Raw genomic sequence first — 23,721 nt, 5'->3', positions numbered from 1 at the left:
CCTGCCAATAGCAGTGGTGGACTCTCCCTCATTATGGGCATTTAAGCGGGCATTGGATAGGCATATAGGAGGATAGTGGGGTAGTGTAGGTTAGGTGGGCTTGGATCGGCGCAACATCGAGGGCCGAAGGGCCTGTACTGTGCTGTATTCTTCTATGTTCTATATATCTAGGGGTTAAGGGTTACTCCAACCATCAGCACTAAGGGCTAGACAACAGATAGGCAAGGAACCATGACCTCACTCCAGATATCCTCTCCCCACAAGGGGGCAGGACAGTGCCAAAACATGGAACCACATTCAGGCCCTTCCCCCTCCCCCAGACATTTCCTTGCACTATTTCAGAGGTGGCAGGGCCTTCCACTTCTGCTGCAGAGCTAAAGGTAGCTGGTGGAGTAGTTCAAACCAAGGAGGGTGTGGCTACATTCACTTCCTTTCTCCAAGTCTCCAATACATATTGGAAACTGTTATGGTTTCAGCTCTGATCTTTGTAGAACCTCACTGGTCACAGGTCACCAACCTGAAAAAGGTCTCCTTATTCTCACTTGCTGTTTACTGTCCACGAACCAGAATTCCATCCATGCCTATATTCTACCTCCAGCACCAGAGCTCCGATCTAAAAGGCATCTGGATGGGACGGTTTAGAGGGATATGGGCCAAATGGGATGAGATTAATTTTAAATACCTGGTCAGCAAGGACAAGTTGGACCAAAAGGGTTTATTTTCCATGCTGTACACCTCTGACTGAACCTTTTTGGAGGTATCTTGTTAAATGTCTTTTGGAAATTTAAATGCAACACACCCACTGATGTCCTCTATCTGCTCTGGTTGAAACTTCCTTGAAAAAAAAAACTCTTAAGTCAGTCAGTCCATGAAGTTTCATGAAGCCATGCTGACTTTGCTTAATTAGATTATGATTTTCCAAATATTCTCTTAAGAGTAAAACTTTTGTTACCCATCACAGATGTGGATCTCTTGGTTCAGGTCCCATAGAATCAATGTTAAAATCGCACTTAGTAACTGAAACACAATGCAGGTATACACACTGTTGTAAGGTATACACACTGTTGTACTTTAATTACAACAGAAATCACAAATAATAATGCAACTTTGCCTTAAATAAACCTCACTGGCAGGCAGCTGTTTCATTTGCATCCTCAACTGACTAATCAGACATTGCTGTATTTGAAGAAATAAAATTGAATCAACTTGATATTTCACGTGGTCATTTGATTGAACAAGTAAATTTAATTACCTCAGTGTAAATAAAAAAATTATAATTGGATCAAATAATACTTGGACATATCAAGTTTATTAAAATGTGCTGGTTCATAAAAGGTACCAGTTAAACTAAATTAGTTTGCTGTAATGGATTCCAATACCTATTAACATTAGTCATGATGTGGAGGAGCTGGTGTTGGACTGCAGTGGACAAAGTTAAAAATCACAAAACCAGATTATAGTCCAACAGGTTTATTTGGAGGCACTAGCTTTTGCATTACTGCTTCTTCTTCAGGTGATCGTGAAGCAGGATCTTAAGACACAATTTATAGCAAAAGATTAGTGTCATGCAGCTGAAATGCTATATTGAACAAACCTAGATTAAGTCTTTCATCTCTTAGAAAAAGTTTGCTAGTTTCAGTTCTTTTAATACTTAAATCCCAAAACTTCTTTTAAGTCACATTCTCAAGATAACTTCAGGTTTTATAACAAAAAGTGCAATATTAGCTCAAACGATGCATTAAAGGTGCGAGGTTAAAGTCTATCTGTATCCCAATCTTGAGTCCGACTGGTTCCATTTCGAAACTAGAATTTACAAGATATTACATGGATTGACTGCCTGTAGGTTATGAATTTTTGAACAAAATTGAATGTATATGCAAATATAAATTCATCCCATAAATTTGAGTGTGTACATTTGGCACAATATGAGAGAGTATGATGGGGTATAAGCCTGCGAGAAGGAGAGGGTGTGGGAGAGAGCATGGGAGGCCAGTGTATAGTGCAGTGGGGTCACTTGTAGTGTGACATGAACTCAAGGTACCAGTTGAGGCCATCCTCATGGTTACTGAGCTTGGCTGTCAGCCTCTGCTCACTTTGTTTTGTTGTCTGTCCTGAAGTCACCCATGACCGTCCTCCAAGGTGGACTTCAGGACGGGCAACAAAACAAACTGACTGAGCAGAGGCTGATAGCCAAGTTCAGTAACCATGAGGATCATGCAGACCTTCTCTCATACAAACATACACCCCCACACCCTCACCCATGCACACACCTTACAGACTTATACCCCATCTCACACACACATGCGCTCACAAGTTTACAGGGTGAATTTATATTTGCAGAATTATATTTGCATACACATTCTATTTTGCTCAAAAATGCCTAACTTATAGGCAGTCAATCCATGTAATATCTTGTAAATTCCACTTTAGAAATAGAACCAGTTTGACTCAAGATTGGGATACAGACAGACTTTAACCTCACACCTTTAATACATTGTCTGAGCTGATATGACACTTTGTTATAAAAACTGAAGTTATCTCGAGTATGTGACTTAAAAGTTCTCAGATTTACATATTAAAGAACCAAAACTAGCAAACCTGTTCTAAAAGATGAAAGACTTAATCTAATTTTTGTTCAATATATCATTTCAGTTGCATGACACTAACCTTTTGCTATAAATTGTGTCTTAAGATCCTGCTTCACAACCACCTGATGCAGAAGCAGCACTTTGAAAACTAGTGCTTCCAAATAAACCTGTTGGACTATAACTTGATAATGTGTGATTTTTAACTATTAACATTAGATATTAGGCTAATTGGCCTACTGTTACCTACTTGTTAAACTCCCTTTTTGAATAAGTCACGTTTACAATCCTCTGGTACTTCTCCAGAATCCTGCAATTTTTGGAAAATTGCAACTAATGCATTAGTTATCTCTGTAACTAACTCTTTTAGTATCCTAGGATGTAAGCCATCAGGGTTAGGGAACCTTTTTGCCTTTACTCCCGTAAGTTTGGCAAATACTACTTCTCTAGTGATGGTTATGGTCCTTAACTCCTCCTGCATATTCTTTTGTATTAATTTGAAGTATCTTCCACCATGAAGCCTGATGCTAAATATCTTTAACTCCTCTGTCACTTCCTGTTCCCCAAAACTTTCATTTTCCCCCGATTCATTTTCTAAGGTTCATTTTGACCCCCTCTTCCTTTTTATACATTTTAAAAGTAAGCTGTTGTTATTATCAGTCTTTATACTTCTCATTAGTTTGCCCTCAGTTTATTTTCTGTCTCCATTAGTTTTGTTTTAACCTCCTTAAAACATCTGCCACTGCTCACTTACTGTCATTCCTGCTCATCTACCTGCCCAGTTCACTTTAGCTAACTCCATCCTCATTTCATTGTAAATCCCTTTAAAGTTAAACAGTTGTTTTTAAAACAATTGCAAAGAAATAATTCAATTAAATTTCAGTGACTCAGTTGATGGCAGTGTGATGTCACTGATCTATATTTCAGAGGTCCAGGCTAACACTTTGAGCACATGGGTTCAAATCCCACCACAGCAGGTGGTGGAATTTAAATTCAAATAATAAAGATCCAAGATTGAAAGGGAGTCTTGTGGTGATCATTACTATTAATTTTCATTAAAATTTCACTTGGCTCACTGACACCCTCAGGGAAGAGAATCTGCGGTCCTAGTCTAGCCTACTGATTCAGGCCCACAGGAGTATGGGTAACTCTTAACTGCCTTCTGAAATGAGCTTCTAAGCCATTAGGAATGGGTAACATCCACGAGAGAGAATAAAGAAAGGAAGTCTCACTTACCTGCAAAAGCCATGCAAACATTGTCATCCAGTATACAGATCTTCCTTACAGTTCTTTCATCTTGTAATTTGGCTACAGATTTCTTTTCCACTGCAAGGACAACAATTTCTTTTCCTCGAACACCAACCTGTAACATTTAATTATTAAAGAGAATTTGTCTCAATTTGTTATATTCATTTATAGGACTACTGATGCATGAATGCAATTTGTGTGAAGTGCAAAATTGTTTTCAAAGCAACGTTCACAGACAAACATTCACTTGCAAACATCCAACAAGTTAAAATGTAAATGTTTATACTGTCTTTTTCTGGATTGATTCTGTTGCTTTCCTACAAAAAGGAGCCAAGAGTTTCTGAAGTTACAGTATAATTTTAGCACTGAAGTAAAGTTGAAATTTTACAGATGTGATTCTATTAAATGACTTGGAGATGCCAGTGTTGGACTGGGGTGTACAAAGCTAAAAATCACAACACCAGGTTATAGTCCAACAGGTTCAATGTGCTAGTGTGCTTCCAATTAAACCTGTTGGACTATAACCTGGTGTTGTGTGATTTTTAAACTTTGATTCTATTAAAATATCCCTAAAAAATAACTAATTCTTTGTTGTTATATTTAATATTTATTTAGCTATTAGTCTACTTGTAGGCTTAATAGATGGAGATTTGATTCCACAATCATATCTGTCACAATCCTGGTGTAATTGAATATTACAAGATAACATGGTGAATAACAACATTTGTTACCTATTTCTGATTTTGAACCAGGTAATTTCTGCACAAATGCCACTTTGACTTCAGTTTTCTATCTTGTCAATTCTTAAGATATAATAACTCTCTGATCTTCTGAGTTTCTTTAAGTCTACTTAACCAGTGGTCAAGGTTATAAGCGATTTACATGTTCTGAAAATATTTAATCTTTTCATGCAATTTGTATACCTGCCAAAAATGTAAAGACAAAATTCAATTACTCAGTCTTTAATTAGTTATGTTTGTCTCATGGAAGACCCAAACATTAGGATCCTAATAGTAGTACTGCTACCTTTTAAATTGAATACTGGAAGAGATTAGCTAGGAGATTATGGAATAATATTATCGGCACTGATGTCATTAATTGTTCAAAACTCTTTCCTGAATAGCATAGAATACATATCAACAGTACAGCAGTACAGTACTGCTCAATTAGCAGTTTAAATCACATCAGGATTTTGCTTTCCATACGAACAAATGTCAAGAAGCGACATAACTAACGACAGCTAACAAGGTTATACGTTGGGATTTCTTTTCACAGATTTTCACTCATTCCAAGTCAGACCAAAAGCAATACTGTAGTTGTAAACAATTTAAATGCAGTTCGGTCGTCGGACACTAGAGGAGCCTGGGCATTACAAGAAGTTACATTTGCCGCTGTGGGGGACTTCACCTCACTTGGCTACAATCAAGAGTTACAATGATTGAAATTGCAGTGAACCTGTCTGTTCCCCATGAGTCTCACCAACATTGGCCTGGCAACTGTGGCTGCCAAGTTTCAGTGACTGTGCAATTTTAAAGATTAGAATTCCTTTGTGGTTGGCTTTTAACAAAAAAAAGTAAACGTTTCCGAAAGTTAAAAACAAAAAGGTTTTACAACGCTGGGCCAGTAATTGGGGCCAGGCCGGAACCTTTTGGGGGAGGAAGGAGGGTTGTGAAGGGCAGCAAGGCCGCAGCCCGGTGAAAGGTGAGTGGCCTTTGGGTCTACCCCCTCCGTGCTGCGATACTCACCGCTGCCGATCCCTTCTTCACCGCCTCCTGGGCGTACTCCACCTGGAAGAGGTGCCCGTCCGGGGAGAAGACGGTGATGGCTCGGTCGTAGCTGGCGCTCATGGTTCCCTTCGGCAGCAGAGAGCGAAACCGAAACCGGCCAAAAACCAACCAACCTCCCCTTCCAGCAGCTAGAAACGCCGAATCATCTCTCTCCTCCCGCCCCTTCCGTCTCCGAGCTGCCTCCACAAGGAGGGATTTGTCAGAGAGAGAGAGAGAGGGCGGAACTGCCTTTGAACAGCAGCTGCAGCCGCCGCTGCCGCCTTCTGCACAGCCCCCTGTCCCTAACCACTGGATCTGCAATCAAACCCGGGCTGCATTTGCACCACTGACAGCATCATCTGGAATTACATTACTTCATTTATTATATACCTATTTTGCGACCTCGGAGATAGACAGGGAGAGAGAAAACCAGAGAGAAAATTGAAATCATGTCTGTGGCATTTGCATCAGCTCGCCAGCGGGGGAAAGGGGAGGTCACCCAAGCCACCATTCAAAAGGTAAAACGTCTTGTTATTTAGTATTTGATTTAGTTCCCCCTTTTGTGGGAAATCTGCGACTCTCGATTTTTTGCCTTCGTTGAACCAAATTCCCACCCTTGTCATTCCCCAGTTATCCATTCATTTCATGTTCCGCCTTTGACAACAAACGGGACAGCTCTCACATTTTTGAAATGCGGGTTTTGATCATTTTAAGATCTTGCTTGGGGACAGGACTGGTGTCCTCTTCTCTCCCCCCCCCCCCAAGGACTGTGAATGCAGCAGCTCTGAACAAAGCAAGGTGTGATAGTGCAGACACATAGAGCAAGCGAGGTTAAAGAAGCCAAGGCACTGTTTAATTCCATTTACATCACATCGACATAGATTGGATTTTTCTCTCTGTGTAAAACACCGACCTAATCTACTTAGCAAAACGATTGCACCTCTATTATTGACACGTGATTTTTAAACGTGCGTTTAGATAAAATAACATCAAATGTGCAGTTTACTGTTGTGCAGCCTCGCAGGGACTGAAAGTGGGCATGCCAATTAAAGCCACTTAAATAGATCTTATTTTACTAGCACTTTCCGGAAAACGAATGCAGTTCCAAAATAAACTGTTTTATCTTTTGAAATGGCTCAACTGAATGGCGTGTTAAGCGATGCAATCAGTAATTGTTTAATAAAAGTGCTACTTTCAGCGAGGAATGAGAACGTTTGGGTATTTCTGATCCAAATTGGGATTTTTTTTCCTTATAACCAAAATAACCTGAAGACGTAATGAACCGTACAAAGTAACGGACGGAAACTTGACATTTCTGAATAACCCTTGTCACCGGGGTCTGTTTTTGAAGGATTTTTGTTTTCTGCTCACAGAATAGAGCTCTTTTGAGACCTCAGGTGCTGTATTCGTCAAACCGTTAGCTGGGGATGGCGATACTGTGGGCGACCAAGCATTTGATTTTGAATCTTCTCCCTTGGCCCCCCTCGCCTCGCAGAATCGAGCTGGAAATAGCGAAAGTTTGCCTCAGATGGTGCTCAGGTTTCAATTGAGGGGGGGGATTTGGGTTTCGGTGGTGGGCAGGTGGTTGCTTTCGGTGGAAGAGGTGAGTGAGCTGTATGGTGGGTGGGGGGGGGGGAACATTGGGAGTTTGGTGGATTAATAATGGCGAAGAAGAAAAGGTGTCAGTGCAGACGGCAATCAACACCTCATCAGCATCCTGCTCAGTAAAACCATCGTGCTGCCATCCGATGGACAGAGAGCATTGTTGCTAAACACCCACCACTTCGCATCTGTTTCTGTCACGGCCGTCATGAACAACACCAAGCACCCCCCCCCCCCCCCCCCCCCCCCCTCCCTTTCAGGTTAACTGTATTCTATTTGTATGTGACGGATAGAATAAAAATGTGTAGCCAGTTAATTAGATCGCTATCATTCAATTCCAGAGGACTGTAATAGCATTGAACTGAATACCTGCCATGTACCACATCTTTAAACTCTTAACACGTTTAATCATAAAGAAATTAAATGGCAAAATAAAAAAAAATGTGGATTCCCCTTTATGTTATGGTGCAAACAGTTTTTTTTTATATTCTCTGTTAGTCAAGTAGCCACCAGTGCTGATATTTGTATACTTTTCTATCTTTCGATTGGTTAATTCTGTCATCCTGTTTTACCTGGGAGAGAGGAATGATATTAGACACTGTTCTAAAGAGGTCACCTACATATAAGGTACATTTAACATGAAAACTTAAAACGGCTGCTGAATACTCTGTAGCAATAATCAGAAGTGGGTGGCAAAATGGAAAATATTGTGAAAGCTGGAAATATTCAGCAGCTCAGTTAGCAACCTGTGGAGACGGAAGCAGAATTAACCCTTCAGATTGGTGACTGTTGGCAAACGTCAGAAATATAGCAGATTAAAAACAAACATTAGGAAGCTGCTGTGTGTGGGGGTGGGGAGCGGGGGGGGGGGGGGGGGGTGCAAGACAGCAACCTGTTAAGTAATTGCAAAACAGAATATCGGTGCAAAACAAACATAAAATATGGCAAGTTCCGTTTTACAAACCATTTAGGAGCAGGGGAGGGAAGACTGCCTGTTCAACTGAGAAGTTAAACTCTCTTAAAACGATGAAGATTACCTCACATTTTGCATATTTGCGTAAACCAAATGAGCCACTAATTTTATATGGCTGCTGGAGCTTTAACCCCCTGCCAAGCTATTTGCAACTGTTCATGTGTAAGGTCTTGACATTCCAATTTTCCAAAGAAAATTGATCAAAATAATTTACTGTAAGAGCTGGCTAATGTTCAAGGAATGAAAGTAACTAACACTGATGTAGGATGGAATCTTGTAAACACAAAGTACTGAATAATTAGCGAGGCAAATGAGTGCCAATTTTATTTTTATTTTGTTGAGTCACCAATGACTGGATTTCATTAAAATGTATACATCACATTTGGGTAGTAACATGCAACACTTCTCAAATGATTGATGAATGTCTATCCTGACACAAATTTTCCAACTTCAAGCACAATTAGATTGGATCACTCTTAATGATTAACTGGATGGGGATGTTTGTGCAGGAATGTCTGAATACCAGGAAGAAAAAATGTAGTATTAGGAGAATGTCATCTTTCAATTATGAATAATTGATATTTTAATCATAGAGTCATAGAGATGTACAGCATGGAAGCAGACCCATCGGTCCAACTCATCCATGCCAACCAGATATCCCAACCCAATCTAGTCCCACCTACCAGTATCCGTGCCATACCCCTCCACATTCTTCTTATTCATATACCCATCCAGATGCCATTTAAATGTTGCAATCGTACTACCCTCCACCACTTCCTCTGGCAGCTCATTCCATATATGTTCCACCCTCTATGTGAAAACGTTGCCCCTTAGGTCTCTTTTATGTCTTTCCCTTCTCACCCTAAACCTAAACCCTCTAGATCTGGACTCCCCGACCCCAGGAAAGAGACTTTGTATATTTATCCTATCCATGCCCTTCATGGTTTTGTAAACCTCTTTAAGGTCACCCCTCAGCCTCCAACACTCGAGGGAATACAGCCCTAGCCTATTCAACCTCTCCCTATGGCTCAAATCCTCCAACCCTGGCAACATCCTTGTAAGTCTTTTCAGAGCCCTTTCAAGTTTCACAACATCTTTCCGATAAGAAGGAGACCAAAACTGCATGCAATATTCCAACAGTGGTGACTCCACTTTCAAGGAGCTATGAACTTGCACTCCAAGGTCTCTTTGTTCAGCCACACTCTCTAGGACCTTACCATTAAGTGTATAAGTCCTGCTAAGGTTTGCTTTCCCAAAATGCAGCACTTTGCATTTATCTGAATTAAACTCCATCCGCCACTTCTCAGCCCATTGGCCCAACTGATCAAGATCCCGTTGTAATCGGAGGTAACCTTCTTCGCTGTCCACTACATCTCCAATTTTGGTGTCATCTGCAAACTTACTAACTATACCTCTAATGCTCACATCCAAATCATTTATATAAATGATGAAAAGTAGTGAACTCAGTACTGATCCTTGTGGCACTCCACTGGTCACAGGCCTCTGGTCTGAAAAACAACTCTCCATCACCACCCTTTGAGCCAGTTCTGTATCCAAATGGCTAGTTCTCCCTGTATTCCATGAGATCTAAACTTGTTAACCAATTTCCCATGGGGAACCTTGTCAAACGCCTTACTGAAGTCCATATAGATAATGTCCACTGCTCTGCCCTCATCAATCCTCTTTGTTACTTCTTCAAAAAACTCAGTCAAGTTTGAGAGACATGATTTCCCATGCACAAAGCCATGTTGACTATCCCTAATCAGTCCTTGCCTTTCCAAACACATGTACATCAAAGACTATATTAAAGCAGTGACAGCTACATTTTGTAAAAAAATTGAGAGAGAACTTTTATACAAACATATTGGAATGGTTGATGAATGTATTAGTTGCAGTATGAGTATGCTTCAGCTGAGGTAATATTCTTTATGTGACAGAAACCACTTTTAAATTGAAATGTAGCAGTCCACTTTATACATTTGCTGTGATGTGAGAATTGAGGCTCAAACAGAGAGTGTTACTGTTGTTTGAGATTAGGAAATCTTTTGCTAATTTTCAAAAAAGGTTGTAACAGTACAGAGTGGCAATTCAAACTTTACAAAGAATGGCTGTTATGTGGTTCAAAATGAGGAAGCAATTGCAAACTATTCTGCCAGTATTGTTTAATGTTATTATAATTTACTGTGAACATTGTAATGTGGTTTTATTACATTTGTGCTATCTCCTGAAGTGAATATTTAAATGTGAAGAGTATTAAATTATCTGTATTATACATAAATATTTACCATAATTTAACAAAAAATTTCTGATGATTTTTGCTTTTAGATGTTGGATGAAAACAATCATTTGATACAATGTATCATGGATTACCAGAGTAAAGGCAAAACTGCAGAATGTTCTCAGTAAGTTTTCTTTTGTTGCCATTTTAAATAAAATTGCCAAAGTCAATTTCAGGCGCACACATCTCTACTCTTGTAGAATAATTTTGTAATAGCACTGCATGTGTGATGTATATGTCCAACAAGTGAAAGAATTCAGACATTGCTTGGAAAGGCATGACAATGAGGGAAAATGTCTGTAGATAAAGAATATTGTTACTTTTTTAGGATTGTGCTTTCAATTTTTTTATTAATAGAGACAAGTGCATATATCAGACCTGGGACAGAGATGTAGCGCTCACATCTTGAGATGAATAAGACTACTAGAACCCTGGTGTTCTGATCTTTGTCCAACCTATATGCTTAACTTCATATTTTCTTGAGTGATTTCACATTTATTGGTGTGCATTAAACATGAAGTGTTAGATTGATTGGATAAATATTTCTATCTGAATGTGTTAATAAGAGACAGATGTAGCTAATGAGATCAATATTGTAACAACAATGGAAGGTTTAGTATTATTGAAATTTAATTTTATTGCCCTGTTTATGATTTAACTCTGACTTGATGACAATACTCCAACTGTAAACCTAAATATTTCAAAATCATCTGTACAGATCATGTCATAAGGTCATAAATGATAGGAGCAGGGATAGACTATTTGGTCCATTTAGCCAGCCCTGTTATTTAATAAAATCATGGTTAATATGATATTGCCTTTAATTTTACTTTCCTCCCTGTCCCCCTCTAAACCTTGACTCCCTTATTGGTCAATAATCAAGCCTCCCAGAATCTTTTGCGCTTCAACACGATCACCTTGCAATCTTCTAAACTCCACTGAGTATAGGCTAAACTTGCTCAATGTTTCCTCATAAGACAATTACTTCATCCCAAGAATCAGCCTAATGAACCTTTTCCGAATTTCTTTCAATGCAAGTTTATCCTTCCTTAAATAAGGAGAGCAGAAAAGTACACAGCAATTCAGCTGTAGTCTCACCAATGCATATCCAGTTGCAGCAGGACTTCTCTATTTTATTCCTAACATTCCTTTGCCTTCCTGATTACTTGCTGCACTTGCCTAGTGAGCTTTTGTGCCTCATGCACAAGGTCACCCAGATCCCTCTGTACTGCAGCATTCTGCAATCTCTTGATATAAATAATATTCTGCCACAGCAAGGCAACCTCACATGTACCAGCACATATACTTCATCTGCCACTGTTTTCTCATTCACTTAGCTTCTCTATATTCTTTTTGAACACACTGTGTAACTTCCTCACATCTTAGTTTTTATCTTTCTTTGTTTCATAAGCATACTTAACAGAATAATATTCAGGAGCAGACATATGTTATTCAGCCCATCAAGTCTGCCCAGCTATTGAATGCAATCTGGCTGATCTGATGCTCCTAAATTCTATTTTCCTGCCTTTCCCTAATAACTCTTAAACCCCTTATTGATTGAACAGTTGTCTATCTCTGACTATGATATACTTAACAGCCTAGCCTCAACAGTCCTCTGTGGTAAAGAATGCCACAGATTCCTATTCCTTTGAGAGAAGAAATTTCCCTTCATCTCTGTTTTAAATGGACGACACCTTATTCCTGAGATTATTCTAAGCTCTGCCACAATGGTGACCAACCTCTCTTCCTCCACCCTGTCAAAACCTCTAAGAATCATGTATGTTTCAGTCGGATCACCTCTCATTCTCCAAAACTCCAAGAAGACAGGCCCAACTTAATCAAATTCTCATCAAAAATCCCTCCGTACCTGAGATCAACGTAGTGGACTTTGTCCGGTCTGCCTTCAATGCCAGTGTATATATCCTAAGACAAGGTGAGCAAAACAAGTATTCCAGCTGTGGTCAACTAAGTGCCTTGTATAGTTTTAGCAAGACACCCCTATTTTTATAGTCTCTTCATAGCGTGTGCAAAGTCAGCCCCTTCATCTATGACACTAGCATAGACTTTAAGTCTCTAAAAGTGGGGTGGGGGTTACTAGCTGAAATTATGGGGTGATGAGCCTAAAGTAGAAATGATAAACACAGAACAGCTATGCTTCCCTCTCCAAAAGGCCTCTGCTTTTTGTTTCCCTTTTTCTCGACTCTCACAGCTTCCACTCCTAGTCCCTTGCATTTATGTTATTCTTTAGATGGTTTTTGTCTTCTACTCTCAAGACTAATATGAAATATTTGTTCAACATCTCTGCCATGTCCTTGTGTTTGATGATTCTTTCCCCAGAATCGCCTTCTCATGGACCAATGATCACTTTCACTACTCTTTTCCTTCTTTCCATTGTTATAGAAGGTTCTACTGTCATCCTATGAAGCTTCATGACAATTAGAGTGTAAGGGTGCGGCAGAAAAGGGACATGCAAGCTTAAATAGGAAAGATTCCCATCAGCAGAGAAAAGCTTAGCATAATTTTACATAAGCACACTAATGGTCTATAATAGAGCTTTAGGAATGTTGCAAATTGTATAAATTGCTCACATTTTGCTTTATGTGCTTTCTGAATCACATGATTGACTTTTGTCATTATACATCCCTCCCAAGTATGAATCATTCAGCACCTTCTGAATAATGGCAGATTACAAGTCACCAATATTTGCTTCCTATTGTAAGCTGTGCATTGCCTAAATGCAGCACCTACTTTGAAAAGTACTCTGAAACACAAACAATCTGAACTTTTTAATGTGTGAATACATGCAAATTGCATGGCAGAATTGTACTGTATATAGGCAAGCAAGGTGCAATGTTCTGCGAAAGTAGAAAGTACTATCAAGCAGTTTATAATTGCTACTGGACAGAGGTGAACCAGGAGAAGACCTGAAGTATGACATTATAAGAAATAAGAGCAGGAGAAGGCCACTTGAGCCCTTAAACCTGCTTTGCCATTCAGTCAAATCATGGCTGATTTATTTATGCTGTCACTCCATGTTCCTGCCGACACTCAACAATCCATGACTCACTGACAGATCAAAATCTGTCCAACTCAGCCTTGAATATATTTAGAGTCTCCATTGCTCTCCAGGTAGAGAATTCAAAAGATTAACAACTCTGAGTAGAAATTCTTCCTCAAATCTGTCTTTTATGGGTAACTCCTTTATTCTGAAGTTGCACACCCAGGTTCTAGATTTCCTCATGAGATAAAATATCCTCTCATTGTCTACCTTATGTTTCAGTAAATACTATTTGTCTTCCTCTTTAAAGAAAAGCACATCTGACTAATCCATTAAGCTATTTCTACAGCATATAATCCAAAAACTGCCAATATTGGTTTCCTAAATCATGTGAAATTGAAAATTTCATGCAACTGATTACAAACAAGCTGAAAAGATGATTAGTCTGTTTACAATAATGCATTATTTAGTTCACTTGAACACGTCAATGTTAACAGTGAATCTTGTTTATTATTTAATGAGGAGAATGATGTTAACATATGGAAGTGTACTTTGGGTAAGATGGTGATGTTTCATTCTCTGACTAATATAGCAAGATGAATCTTATGGCTGGAATTTTGTTTTGTTTTTGGGATTGTGGTTTAAAAATGCAAAGTGCATTCACTCAGGGGTGAGTTGTGTACTGTTACGTGACAAACTTCTCAGCTTATTTCATACTCACATCAGATTTTATGGGCTGTCAGGCAAAGAGTTCTACAAACAGTTCTACTCTTTGCCAGGACCTTTTAGGTTCCAACATCTGGTCAGCATTACTGAGGTATCAGTGGTGCTACTTTGGTAGCTGCAATAAACATTGATTTCATGTGAGAGGTCTGATGAAGATAAGTGGCACCCAATCTTGTGTGTGACAGTCACCTGCAGTAGCAAGCTTATAATGCTTCTCACTCATAGGGACATAATACACAGAGTAGAGAGTCATACATATGAGTGCAGATTATTTATCTTTTAACAGTATTGAAAATAGGTTCTTTTGAGTCACACATGGATAGTGAACTCTGCAGCCCCCTTTGTTTAGGCTGACTTCATCGGTTGGGCTGGTCTTCAGTTGCCATCCCACAGATCATGCACAAACTGGAGTGAAGGGCTGAGAAATTTACCGATATTTTATTTCATGTTGTATATGCAGCCTTTGAGTACATGGCTTCCTCCATGGACCAAGCATTGGCTCTTATGGAGAGCCAGGTTCATTAGAGTAATCAGTGTCAGGGCAAGGGAACTGTCACCTCATTGCTTGAGGCTTGGTTGCATTAATTCCCCAGCTGCATGAGAGTGGCCCCAGGGATCTTGATCTCTTTCAGGTCGGTCATGCTCTTAAGGAGTGAGAGAGAGATGCCATTGCTCACTGACAGGAAGGAGATGCAACAGCTGAGCATCCAGGAAATCTAACGTACGACACTCCAGAGGAGTTCCCCTCTGGCAGGATACAAATGGCTCCATAGGGTTAGGTGGAGGAGGTTGCACATGCACTTGTGCAGGAGCTGCCCAGCAGGCCAAGCCGCTCGAGACCCTAAACTACCATAGTGCATCTGTCAAAGCCATCTAAACAAGTGGCAAAGTGGATTGCAACTAAAACTCAACTGTGACTGCCAAGATACTCTGGTTGGAAAAGAGAGCTTTAATAATATTTAAGTTATTTGAATGCACAGGTTTCAACCTTGTGTACAAAATTATACGACACAAATACAGCATTTTGTATGACAGACCTGTGATCTCTTTCAATGTGTTAATGCTTCTGATTATTTCCTTGTAGACTACCATGAGGGGTAATGCTCATTCTAGTTCTTCATGTGCAGCAGTGCACAGAGCATTGAGAATATCATTCGCTGCTGTCTTCTGAAAGCAGAAACTTAAGCTAGATGGGTTTGGGGCTCAATTAGCATAATTAGCTCTTTTGCATCTCTGTGAAAGATGAATGCCTCTTGTAATGCAGGTGTAAGTCATACAAGTATAGCCCCATTTATTGCTGCATAACCTGACACTGATGCTCTCGACAGAGAACTGAACAGGAGGTTATTGGTACAAAGGGAATAAATTAATTACAATTTATGCCAAACAAAGTAGCTACATGTTTTCAAGTTCTTAACCAGACATTCCCTTGAGGGCCAAAACACCTTTGCACTGCAATTGGCTCATAGTTTCAGTAGGAGGAAGCAAGAACTGCAGATGCTGGAGATCAGATGCCATTCCTGATGAAGGGCTTATGTCCAAAACATTGATTCTCCTGCTCCTTGGATGCTGTCTGACCTGCTGTGCTTTTCCAGCACCACACCACAGTTCTGAGTGTCCCGCTGTGTTAACGTAAAGTCACGCACCTTCAAATCTGGCTGCTGTCAGGTTCTTAAGACCATAAGACCACAAAAAATAAGAGTGGAAGTAAGACCATTCGGCCCATTGAGTCCACTCCGCCATTCAATCATGGTTGATGGGCATTTCAATGCCACTTACCTGCACTCTCCCCGTATCCCCTAATTCCTTGCGAGATTAAGAATTTATCAATCTCTGCCTTGAAGATATTTGACGTTCCAACCGTTCTTGCAGCCTGTCTGCCTCTTCTCACCACTGCCTGGCTTCTTTAGCATCCTCATCGTCGCTGTTGGCTCCCTCAGACTCTTCCTTATCTGAGGAGACTGGTGGGTGTCCCTTCTCCCCCTGTTTTAAATTCTCACCCCAGGGTTGAATGAGGTTGTGCAGTACACGGCAGTCACTAATTTGGAGACACTGCCTGATGAATACTAGAGTCTTCTTTCTGAGCAGTCCAAGCAACAGAGATACATTTTCAGGAGACCCATTGTCTCTTCACTGATGGTCCCAGATGGGCACCATTGTGGCACTGTTCAGCATCAGGAGGTATTTGTACTTAGATCATGTGTCTGGGGATTGTCACCCCCAAGCCAGGACCAGAGATGGTATGAGATGGCAACTTGGGAGTTGTGCAGAATGTAAGTGTTGTGAGAACTTTCTGGATAGTGGGTGCATGTCTGCAGGAATTGTTGCCTGTGGTCACAAACATTGAAATATCTTCCTGGATAAGAGTCTGACTGGATGATGCAATGGAGTTTGGAGCACCACAGTCAATTCAGTGGATGGTGTTGTACACTAAAGGCAACCAACGAGGTCTGCAAATCTGGCAGCTTGAGCAACTTGGCTCTCAGCGTCTATGGTGAATTGGGCAAATTGTTTTAGTCATCAGTGAACCCACACACTATAGACTACCAATTGGAAGATACCACTCATGTCTCCAGTTGAGGTTTGGAAGGAGCCAATGGCCAGGAGGTTTCATCTTTAGAAGCACAAGCATAGTGCTGCCTCCCACACTGAGCAGCTGCAGTTCTGCCAGCAGGAGGTGGTAGTTGTATGTGACAGGTTTCTTTGTCATGCATCTCTGGAAATGTTTTCCACACATCTACAGATGGCTGTAATATCTTCAGTATACCATCACTCACCATTCTGCTCATGAAACTAAAGACTCTCATTCCCTTCTTCATACGCAGCTTGCACATCCATAGATGTGGTCCCCTGAGACTTATGTCTCTACTTCAATTTGGTATTATTCATCTCTTCTTCTCCATCTCCTCCTCCTCCTTCTACCTTCCATTAATAAAACTAACACAGTTGTTGAGCTAAGTTAAACATCTGACATGGAAATATTGATCTGTGTAGAAATATCAGGAATGAGATTTCCCCAAGTTTTCCAATTGAGATCTTGACATAGTCAAGATACTCTCCGGGCCCTTAAAAGATTGCTCATGTTTAAGGTGAAGGCCTCCTCTTTAGTCATGGTGAAGTATATCCTCCATGACCATGACCGATGTTCTCCATTCTGGTACTGCCATCTGCAAGCTATTTGTCGCCATGATCTTTACATTACTGTCCGTGCATGTAGAAATTAGCATTATATGACTATTGATGGTTTTCATTATTCCCAGCCTTACAACCTGGGAATAACAATTTCATCCCCATTCCCTGAACATTTAAATATATGGCCCTGTGAATGCTTCTGCTCATCTGCATGTTGAATAAATACCTCCACCTCCATCATCAGTGTTGGTGATGCTTAGCTGCTCTTCTTGACAAAGGTTGATGAGTGACTGGGCATGATTGGGGCATTGGTGTTTGGAGCTGTTAGTTCTTATTCACCTGATGCTCCATTTAGTGCTTCCCTTCAGTAAAAGCCTTCAACAGAGTGCTTGCTCAGTAGTAGTTTTCAGTGTCTGTTTTGCTTCTGTTAGGGTCTGTTTGTACTCGTGAACAGATTTTGGCATCCATTAACACTACGTTGTCTGAGATACCTTGTTTTGAAAACTAATTTAGAGAAGGATGGTGTTGATAAACTCTTCCTTTTGATTTGTTCACTCTTGACTCTCCACCTCTATAAGACATCTTTTATCCTATGACTGCACACGGTCTTTTCCTTTTGTCTGCCCCCCCCCCACCCTTTTTCCCTATGATTATCAGCTCTTTCACTATCTCCGTCTATATTCCTGCCTTTCCCCCTGCCCACTCTTATCCTTTCACTGCCCCTTATTCAGTTCACCTGCTTGTTATCCCTCCCCACCATATCTAATCTCTATGCTATACATTCTAAACTCCACCTTTCCTTGACACCTCCCCCCCCACCTCCCCTCCCCCATCCACGGTAGCTCTTACACCATGACTGTCCTCTCTGATTGTATTTCCCACGACCATTCCTGTGCCCTTTAATTTCTATTCCTTAGCAACCAGCCCTTGTTTCTGTAACCCCTTTCTGTTCAACTCTGTTGACATTGTAGACCTCTTTTCAGCTGAAGCCCGTTTGCCTGTCCTGATCAGGTTTGCTGTTATTAGCCAGTGTGACCGCCTTGCTTGGGCAGGCTAGTAGACCCTATCAGGCTTCACCCTGAACACAGTAACCAATTAACCACAACAAGCACGACTGCATATGACTTGAGTCATCTCTAAAAGGCAAGCCACCTGAAAGGTTCAGAGAACTTAATAGCGAAATGTTAACCTGCTGATGGGAAATTGAAATTTTGCTTCCCATGCAATTAGTTCACCCACTTGCTGTTCAAAAGGCATGTGGCGGGAAGGGGTAGGGAAGGGTGGAAGTGCACGAAGGTTATGCCCTATGCGTTTGAATATTGTTAACTGTTTGTATGTTGACTTTTATATCTCTATGCTCGATAATGAAATGCTTCAATGAATTAGAAGATATCACATAAACATTGGGTTTAGATTAAACAACCGACTTAATGCATTTAAATTTACTTTATTAGTAATGATTGCATCAAGTTAATTATTTTTCATTCCACTAGTTTTTTCTTGTTCTTATAGGAACCTTTGGACTGATATCTATAGCACTTTGTGACGTGCAGCAAACAGAATTGTCAGTTTAATGATCTAGGATGTGATGGTGACAATATCCCTAGAATGACTAAATACGAGATATTTTAGTCACTGAATGTAATACGTGGTATTTTTAGGCATTTACAATTCAGTAGACATAATTTGGTGTTTCAGTAATATATATGGCAGGTGTCATTGCTTAGCATTTGAAGTTCAACTTACCTCCAAAGTATTTACAGTGACAATAGGCCATTCAGCCCCTCAAACCGGTTCTGGCATTTAATTGGATCATAGCCGATCTGTATCTAAGATCAATCTACTCACTTTGTTTCTGTAACCCTTTCCCAACAAAGACCTGTTGAACTTAGTGTTTAGATTTTCAATCGACCCCCAGCTCACCAGCTTGAGAGGGAAGAACTTGCAGATTTCCAGAAAGCAGTGCTTTCTGACATCACCTATGAATGACCTTGCTCATTATCACTTTCAGCTCACTTGTTGTGCTTTTTCCCACTGCAGGAAACAGGAGAGAAAGAAACCATCAAATGTTTAATTATCCTAAACACCTCAGTAAGATCATCTTTATTTACTTGCCCTTTTTTATATTTCACAACTTAAATATAGTTATGCTTGAGTTATCTTCTTTCCGTTCTTTATTCCTCTCCAGCTTACTCCTTCTCCCTTGCTGTTAAGGGGTTGAAATGCATGTTTTGAGGGCAGACTTGTTTTCTCTGCTTTGGTGGGAAAATGTGGAGAGAGTGCAAAAGTCAGAATCATGATATCAGAAAGCGTCTTTGTGATTATTTTTCCTTTAAGCCTTAAATGGTGATTTCAGAAACATACCAAGGAGTGGTGACTGCCTTATTTCCATGCATTTAGTTTTCTTTAAAGCCGCATAAGAACAAAAGAACTAGGAGCAGGAGTAGGCCGTCCGGCCCTTCGAGCCTGCTCCGCCATTCAATAATCATAACTAATCATTTTGTGGACTCAGCTCCACTTATCCGCGTTTTCACCATATCCCTTCATTCCTTTATTTTTCAAAAAAGTATCTACCCTTGCTTTAAAAGCAATTACTGAAGTAGTGTCAACTACTTCCCTGGGCAAGGAATTCCACAGATTAACTGCCCTCTGGGTGAGGAAGTTCCTTCCCATTTCAGCTCTAAACCTGCTCCCTCTAATCTTGAGGCCATGCCCTCTTGTCCTCGTCTCACCAACCAGTGGAAACATCCTCTCTATTTCTATTTTATCGACTCCCTTCATAATTTTATATGTTTCTATAAGATCCCCCCTCATTCTTCTGAATTCCAATGAATATCATCCCAATTGACTCAGTCAATTTGCCTTATTTATCTGTCACTTCCTTTCTCCTCACGTTCCCTGAGAAACTAGATGGTGCAAAGTCCTGATGTATAGATCGGAATGGGAACGTGGCAGTTGCAGCAATGCTGAATATTGTCCAGCCATTATCCTACTGATTCTTACATTAATGATCCTGCATATTCCATGGTCACATCCACCTGGATTCCACATCCACACGTTATGAAGATGTGAGTGCACTTTAAGAGAGTTAAAAAAAGCAGAACTACCAGACACAGCAAGTGTTCCCAATAAGGTAACAGTATATCACTTGGTCGAACAACTCTATTAGCTCATTGCCTGGAGGCAAAAACAATTTTGAATTTGGACAATCAATTTAAATTATACCCTGAAAAATACCAAACTCCAATCCAGTTTGAATTTAGTATATTGACAATCTTAAAAGCCAATGACACAATCCAATGCTCTGAGGGTGTAAGACTGGGGAAAATTGAACAGTTGAGAGGACAACTGCCAAGCCCCAGCAGGTAACAGACTGCTTGAAATCTAGCTCTCTTAAATGTACCTTTTCGATCAGTAACTTGTGACGCGGAAATTCCTCAGAAGAAGAAGAGGAAGATCCAAATTGAAGAACCAAAAGCTGCCTGGTTTTGAGATAAGAAGTCTTGTTTTGTAAATCTTAATTGGGAGTTTTATCAGACACTTATTATAGAAGGGAAGGTAACAGATAGTTTTGAGTTAATTATTCTGTATTATACTTTAAGAAATAAAGTTGTTAATTTTTACTTTCAATAGTTCTTGGCTACTCGAATTTTTACAGATGACTGCATGGGATAAATCTTTTGTGTGTTGCTGGTTTTAAATTAAGTAGGAGGGTTTGCCCCGTGTTGTAATAGTTTGGGGGCTCAGGTCTGTGATTTGAACTGGTTTAGACAGGTTGGAATAGATTTAGGGGTATGAAAAAATCCCAGCAGATTTAAATACTTGCATGTTAGTGTCCTAGATCTTTAAATAAAATGTAAGTGAGACAATTTGTTTAATTTCAGTGACTTGTAGTTGATTAAATTTAAAGTGAGAGGAAGAGAAAGAAAGAGAGAGAGAGAGAGAGAAGGTTCTTAGCTGAGCATAGAGAGAGCAAAGAAAGGGAGAGACAAAAAGAGAGAGAATTTGAACTTGAGAAGTTGCAACTTAGTCAGCAAAGTCAAGTTAACAGGATTGAAATTAAAAGAGAAAGTTGTGATATATTTTAATATGTCAAAATTCTGCCACATTTTGAAGAGAAGGATGTTGAAGCCTTCTTTATTTCATTTGAAAATTGGCTAGGCAGATACAGTGGTCTGAGGATTTATGGGTAATGCTAGTTCAGACTAAACTGGTAGGCAGAGCTAGTGAGGTATTTGCCACACTGTCAGATGAGGGGGTCAAGAGATTATGAAGACGTTAAACAGGTTATTTTAAGTGCTTATGAATTGGTACCAGAAGCATATAGACAGCAGTTCAGAAACATAAAGATGGAACCGAGTCAGACTTACATTGAGTTCGAAAGAGGTAAACATAGTCATTTTGATCGATAGGTGCATGCTTTGAAAAAATGTAGGAGATTTGAGGCTCTAATAGAGTATGTTCTGCTGGAGGAGTTTAAAAACTCACTTCCACAGATGGTAAGAATTCACGTGGAGGAACAGAAAGTTCAGGAAGTGAGAAGGGCAGCAGAATTAGCAGATTAATACATGTTGGTGCATAAGACAAGCTTCCGGCCAGAATTTCTTCCTGTGAGGGAGAGAATTTGGGAGAAGGGGAGATCCGACACAACGAAACCAAGAGTAGACAGCACTGGTAAGAATTTACCACAGGATAAAAAAGAAACCCAAGAGGGTAGAAAGGAGGTGAAAGGTCTCAGGTATTTCCACTGTGGTAAAGTGGGACACGTAAAGACACAAAGCAGGTCGTTAAAGAAAGGCGCTGTAGGAAAAGATGTGGTAAAAGAAGCTAAACCAGTGGCGTTAGTGAACATAGTAAAGGAAACCCCCAAGAAGAGCTGAGGAGCTGCAGGAGAGTGCACAGCCCAGGCAGGGGCTGGGTATGGGGTTAGTACCTGATCTCTACGAAGAATTTGCCTCTGTGGGTAATGTTTACTCAGAAAGAACACGGGGATAAGGACGAGAAGTTATAATTTTGAGAGATACAGGATTAACCAGTTGCTGATAGTAAGGAATGAGTGAATATGCACTCCTTCTGACCTGTTACCCGAGAGTGTGGTAACTTGTGGGATAGATGGATAGAAATTTAGCATTCCCCTATGTAAGATCAGATTGGAGTGCCAACTTAAGACTGGGGAAGTTACAGTGGGAGTGATTGACAGAGTATCAGTTCTAGGAATTCAGTTTGTTCTTGGGAAAGATTTAACAAGGTTCATGGTGGGAGTGACACCTTGTTGTGGAGAAGCCCAAGGAAGACCAAGAACTGAAGAGCTAAAATAGAAATATCCTGGTATTTTCCCAGACGTGTGGTAATCAGATCTCACTATCATAAGTCACAGCATGAAGTGAAAAGTAAAGAAAGAGATGAAGGAGTTGAGGTTCAGTTAGCAGATACCCTGTTTGTCATAATGGTGCAGGAGAAACCTGAACAGACAAAGGGTCAGACAGAAGAGTTTAATCCTGAAAGGCTAAGGGACTTGCAACAGCAAGTCAAGATAATAAAAGATATATAGGCGGATGCGTAATCTGAAAAGAAGACTGAGAATATTCTGGAGGGTTATTATCTGAAAGATAGAATCTTAAGATGGAATGGAGACCATGGCAGGTTAATGCAGAGGAGAAATGGGTCGAAGTGCACCAGATTGTATTGCCGGTAGCACACAGACAGGAGGTGTTACGGGTAGCACATGCAGGAGGTCACCTTGTGGGGTATGAAAGACTCGGGCTAAGGTACAAAAACATTTTTATTGGCCTGGAATGCACAGGGTGTGGTTAACTTTTGTCATACATGCCAAATGGTAGGTAAGCCACAGATGGTAATAAAACCAGCACCTTTGTTACCAATTCCCACATTTAAAGAACCTTTCACGCAGGTTATAATTGATTGTGCAGGTTCCCTCCCAAGAACTAAAAGTGGGAACCATACTTGATATCCATAATGGATTTGTCTACCAGATTTCCAGAGGCAATTCCATTGTGGAGTATCAAGGCAAAAAGGTTAGTAGAGAGTTAGTAGCTTTCTTCACCCAGAGAAATTCAATCTGACCAAGGGTCAAATTTTACTGCTAGGCTGTTTAAGGAGGTTATGGATAGCTTAGGTATACAGCACTTTAAATCCAATGCATATCATCCTGAATCCCAGGAAGCTTTAGAAAGGTGAGATCAGACCCTGAAGACCATGTTGAGAGCATACTGCCAGATAAAAGCATCTCATTCGTATTGTTTGCCATTTGAGATGCCCCAAATGAATCTACTCAGTTTACTCCCTTTGAGTTAGTATTCATTCATGAAGTGAGCGGCCCTTTGAAATTAATTGAAGAAAAATTGACACGAAAAAAGTCAGAGATCACTCACTTAGATTATGTATCGAAGGTG

General features: G+C 40.3%; 2 protein-coding genes across 5 annotated transcripts in view; one reads left to right on the top strand and one right to left on the bottom strand.

Moving 5' to 3' along the window:
- Positions 1-5,780, bottom strand: part of LOC122560218 (proteasome subunit alpha type-7) — a 13,298-nt gene extending 7,518 nt beyond the window's left edge. Inside the window, exons 1-2 of the mRNA XM_043710649.1 lie at positions 5,579-5,780; positions 3,822-3,948 (exon numbers count right to left, since the gene is read on the bottom strand). Of these exons, the coding sequence (XP_043566584.1) occupies positions 3,822-3,948; positions 5,579-5,680 (229 nt within the window). The 5' untranslated portion in view covers positions 5,681-5,780. The remainder of the gene's footprint in view (positions 1-3,821; positions 3,949-5,578) is intronic.
- Positions 5,781-5,881: 101 nt separating this feature from the next.
- The window catches only part of LOC122560216 (calcium-responsive transactivator-like), a 119,320-nt gene continuing 101,480 nt past the window's right edge, over positions 5,882-23,721 (top strand). For all 4 annotated transcript variants that reach the window (XM_043710641.1, XM_043710643.1, XM_043710640.1 and 1 more), the window contains exons 1-2: positions 5,882-6,117; positions 10,500-10,576. In XM_043710641.1, the coding sequence (XP_043566576.1) occupies positions 6,049-6,117; positions 10,500-10,576 (146 nt within the window). In that variant the 5' untranslated portion in view covers positions 5,882-6,048. The remainder of the gene's footprint in view (positions 6,118-10,499; positions 10,577-23,721) is intronic.

This window comes from Chiloscyllium plagiosum, chromosome 20 (genome assembly GCF_004010195.1).
Source record: "Chiloscyllium plagiosum isolate BGI_BamShark_2017 chromosome 20, ASM401019v2, whole genome shotgun sequence".
Lineage (NCBI taxonomy): Eukaryota > Metazoa > Chordata > Chondrichthyes > Orectolobiformes > Hemiscylliidae > Chiloscyllium > Chiloscyllium plagiosum.
The sequence above is the reverse complement of the archived record's forward strand: the minus strand, read 5'-3'. Positions and strand labels throughout refer to the sequence as shown.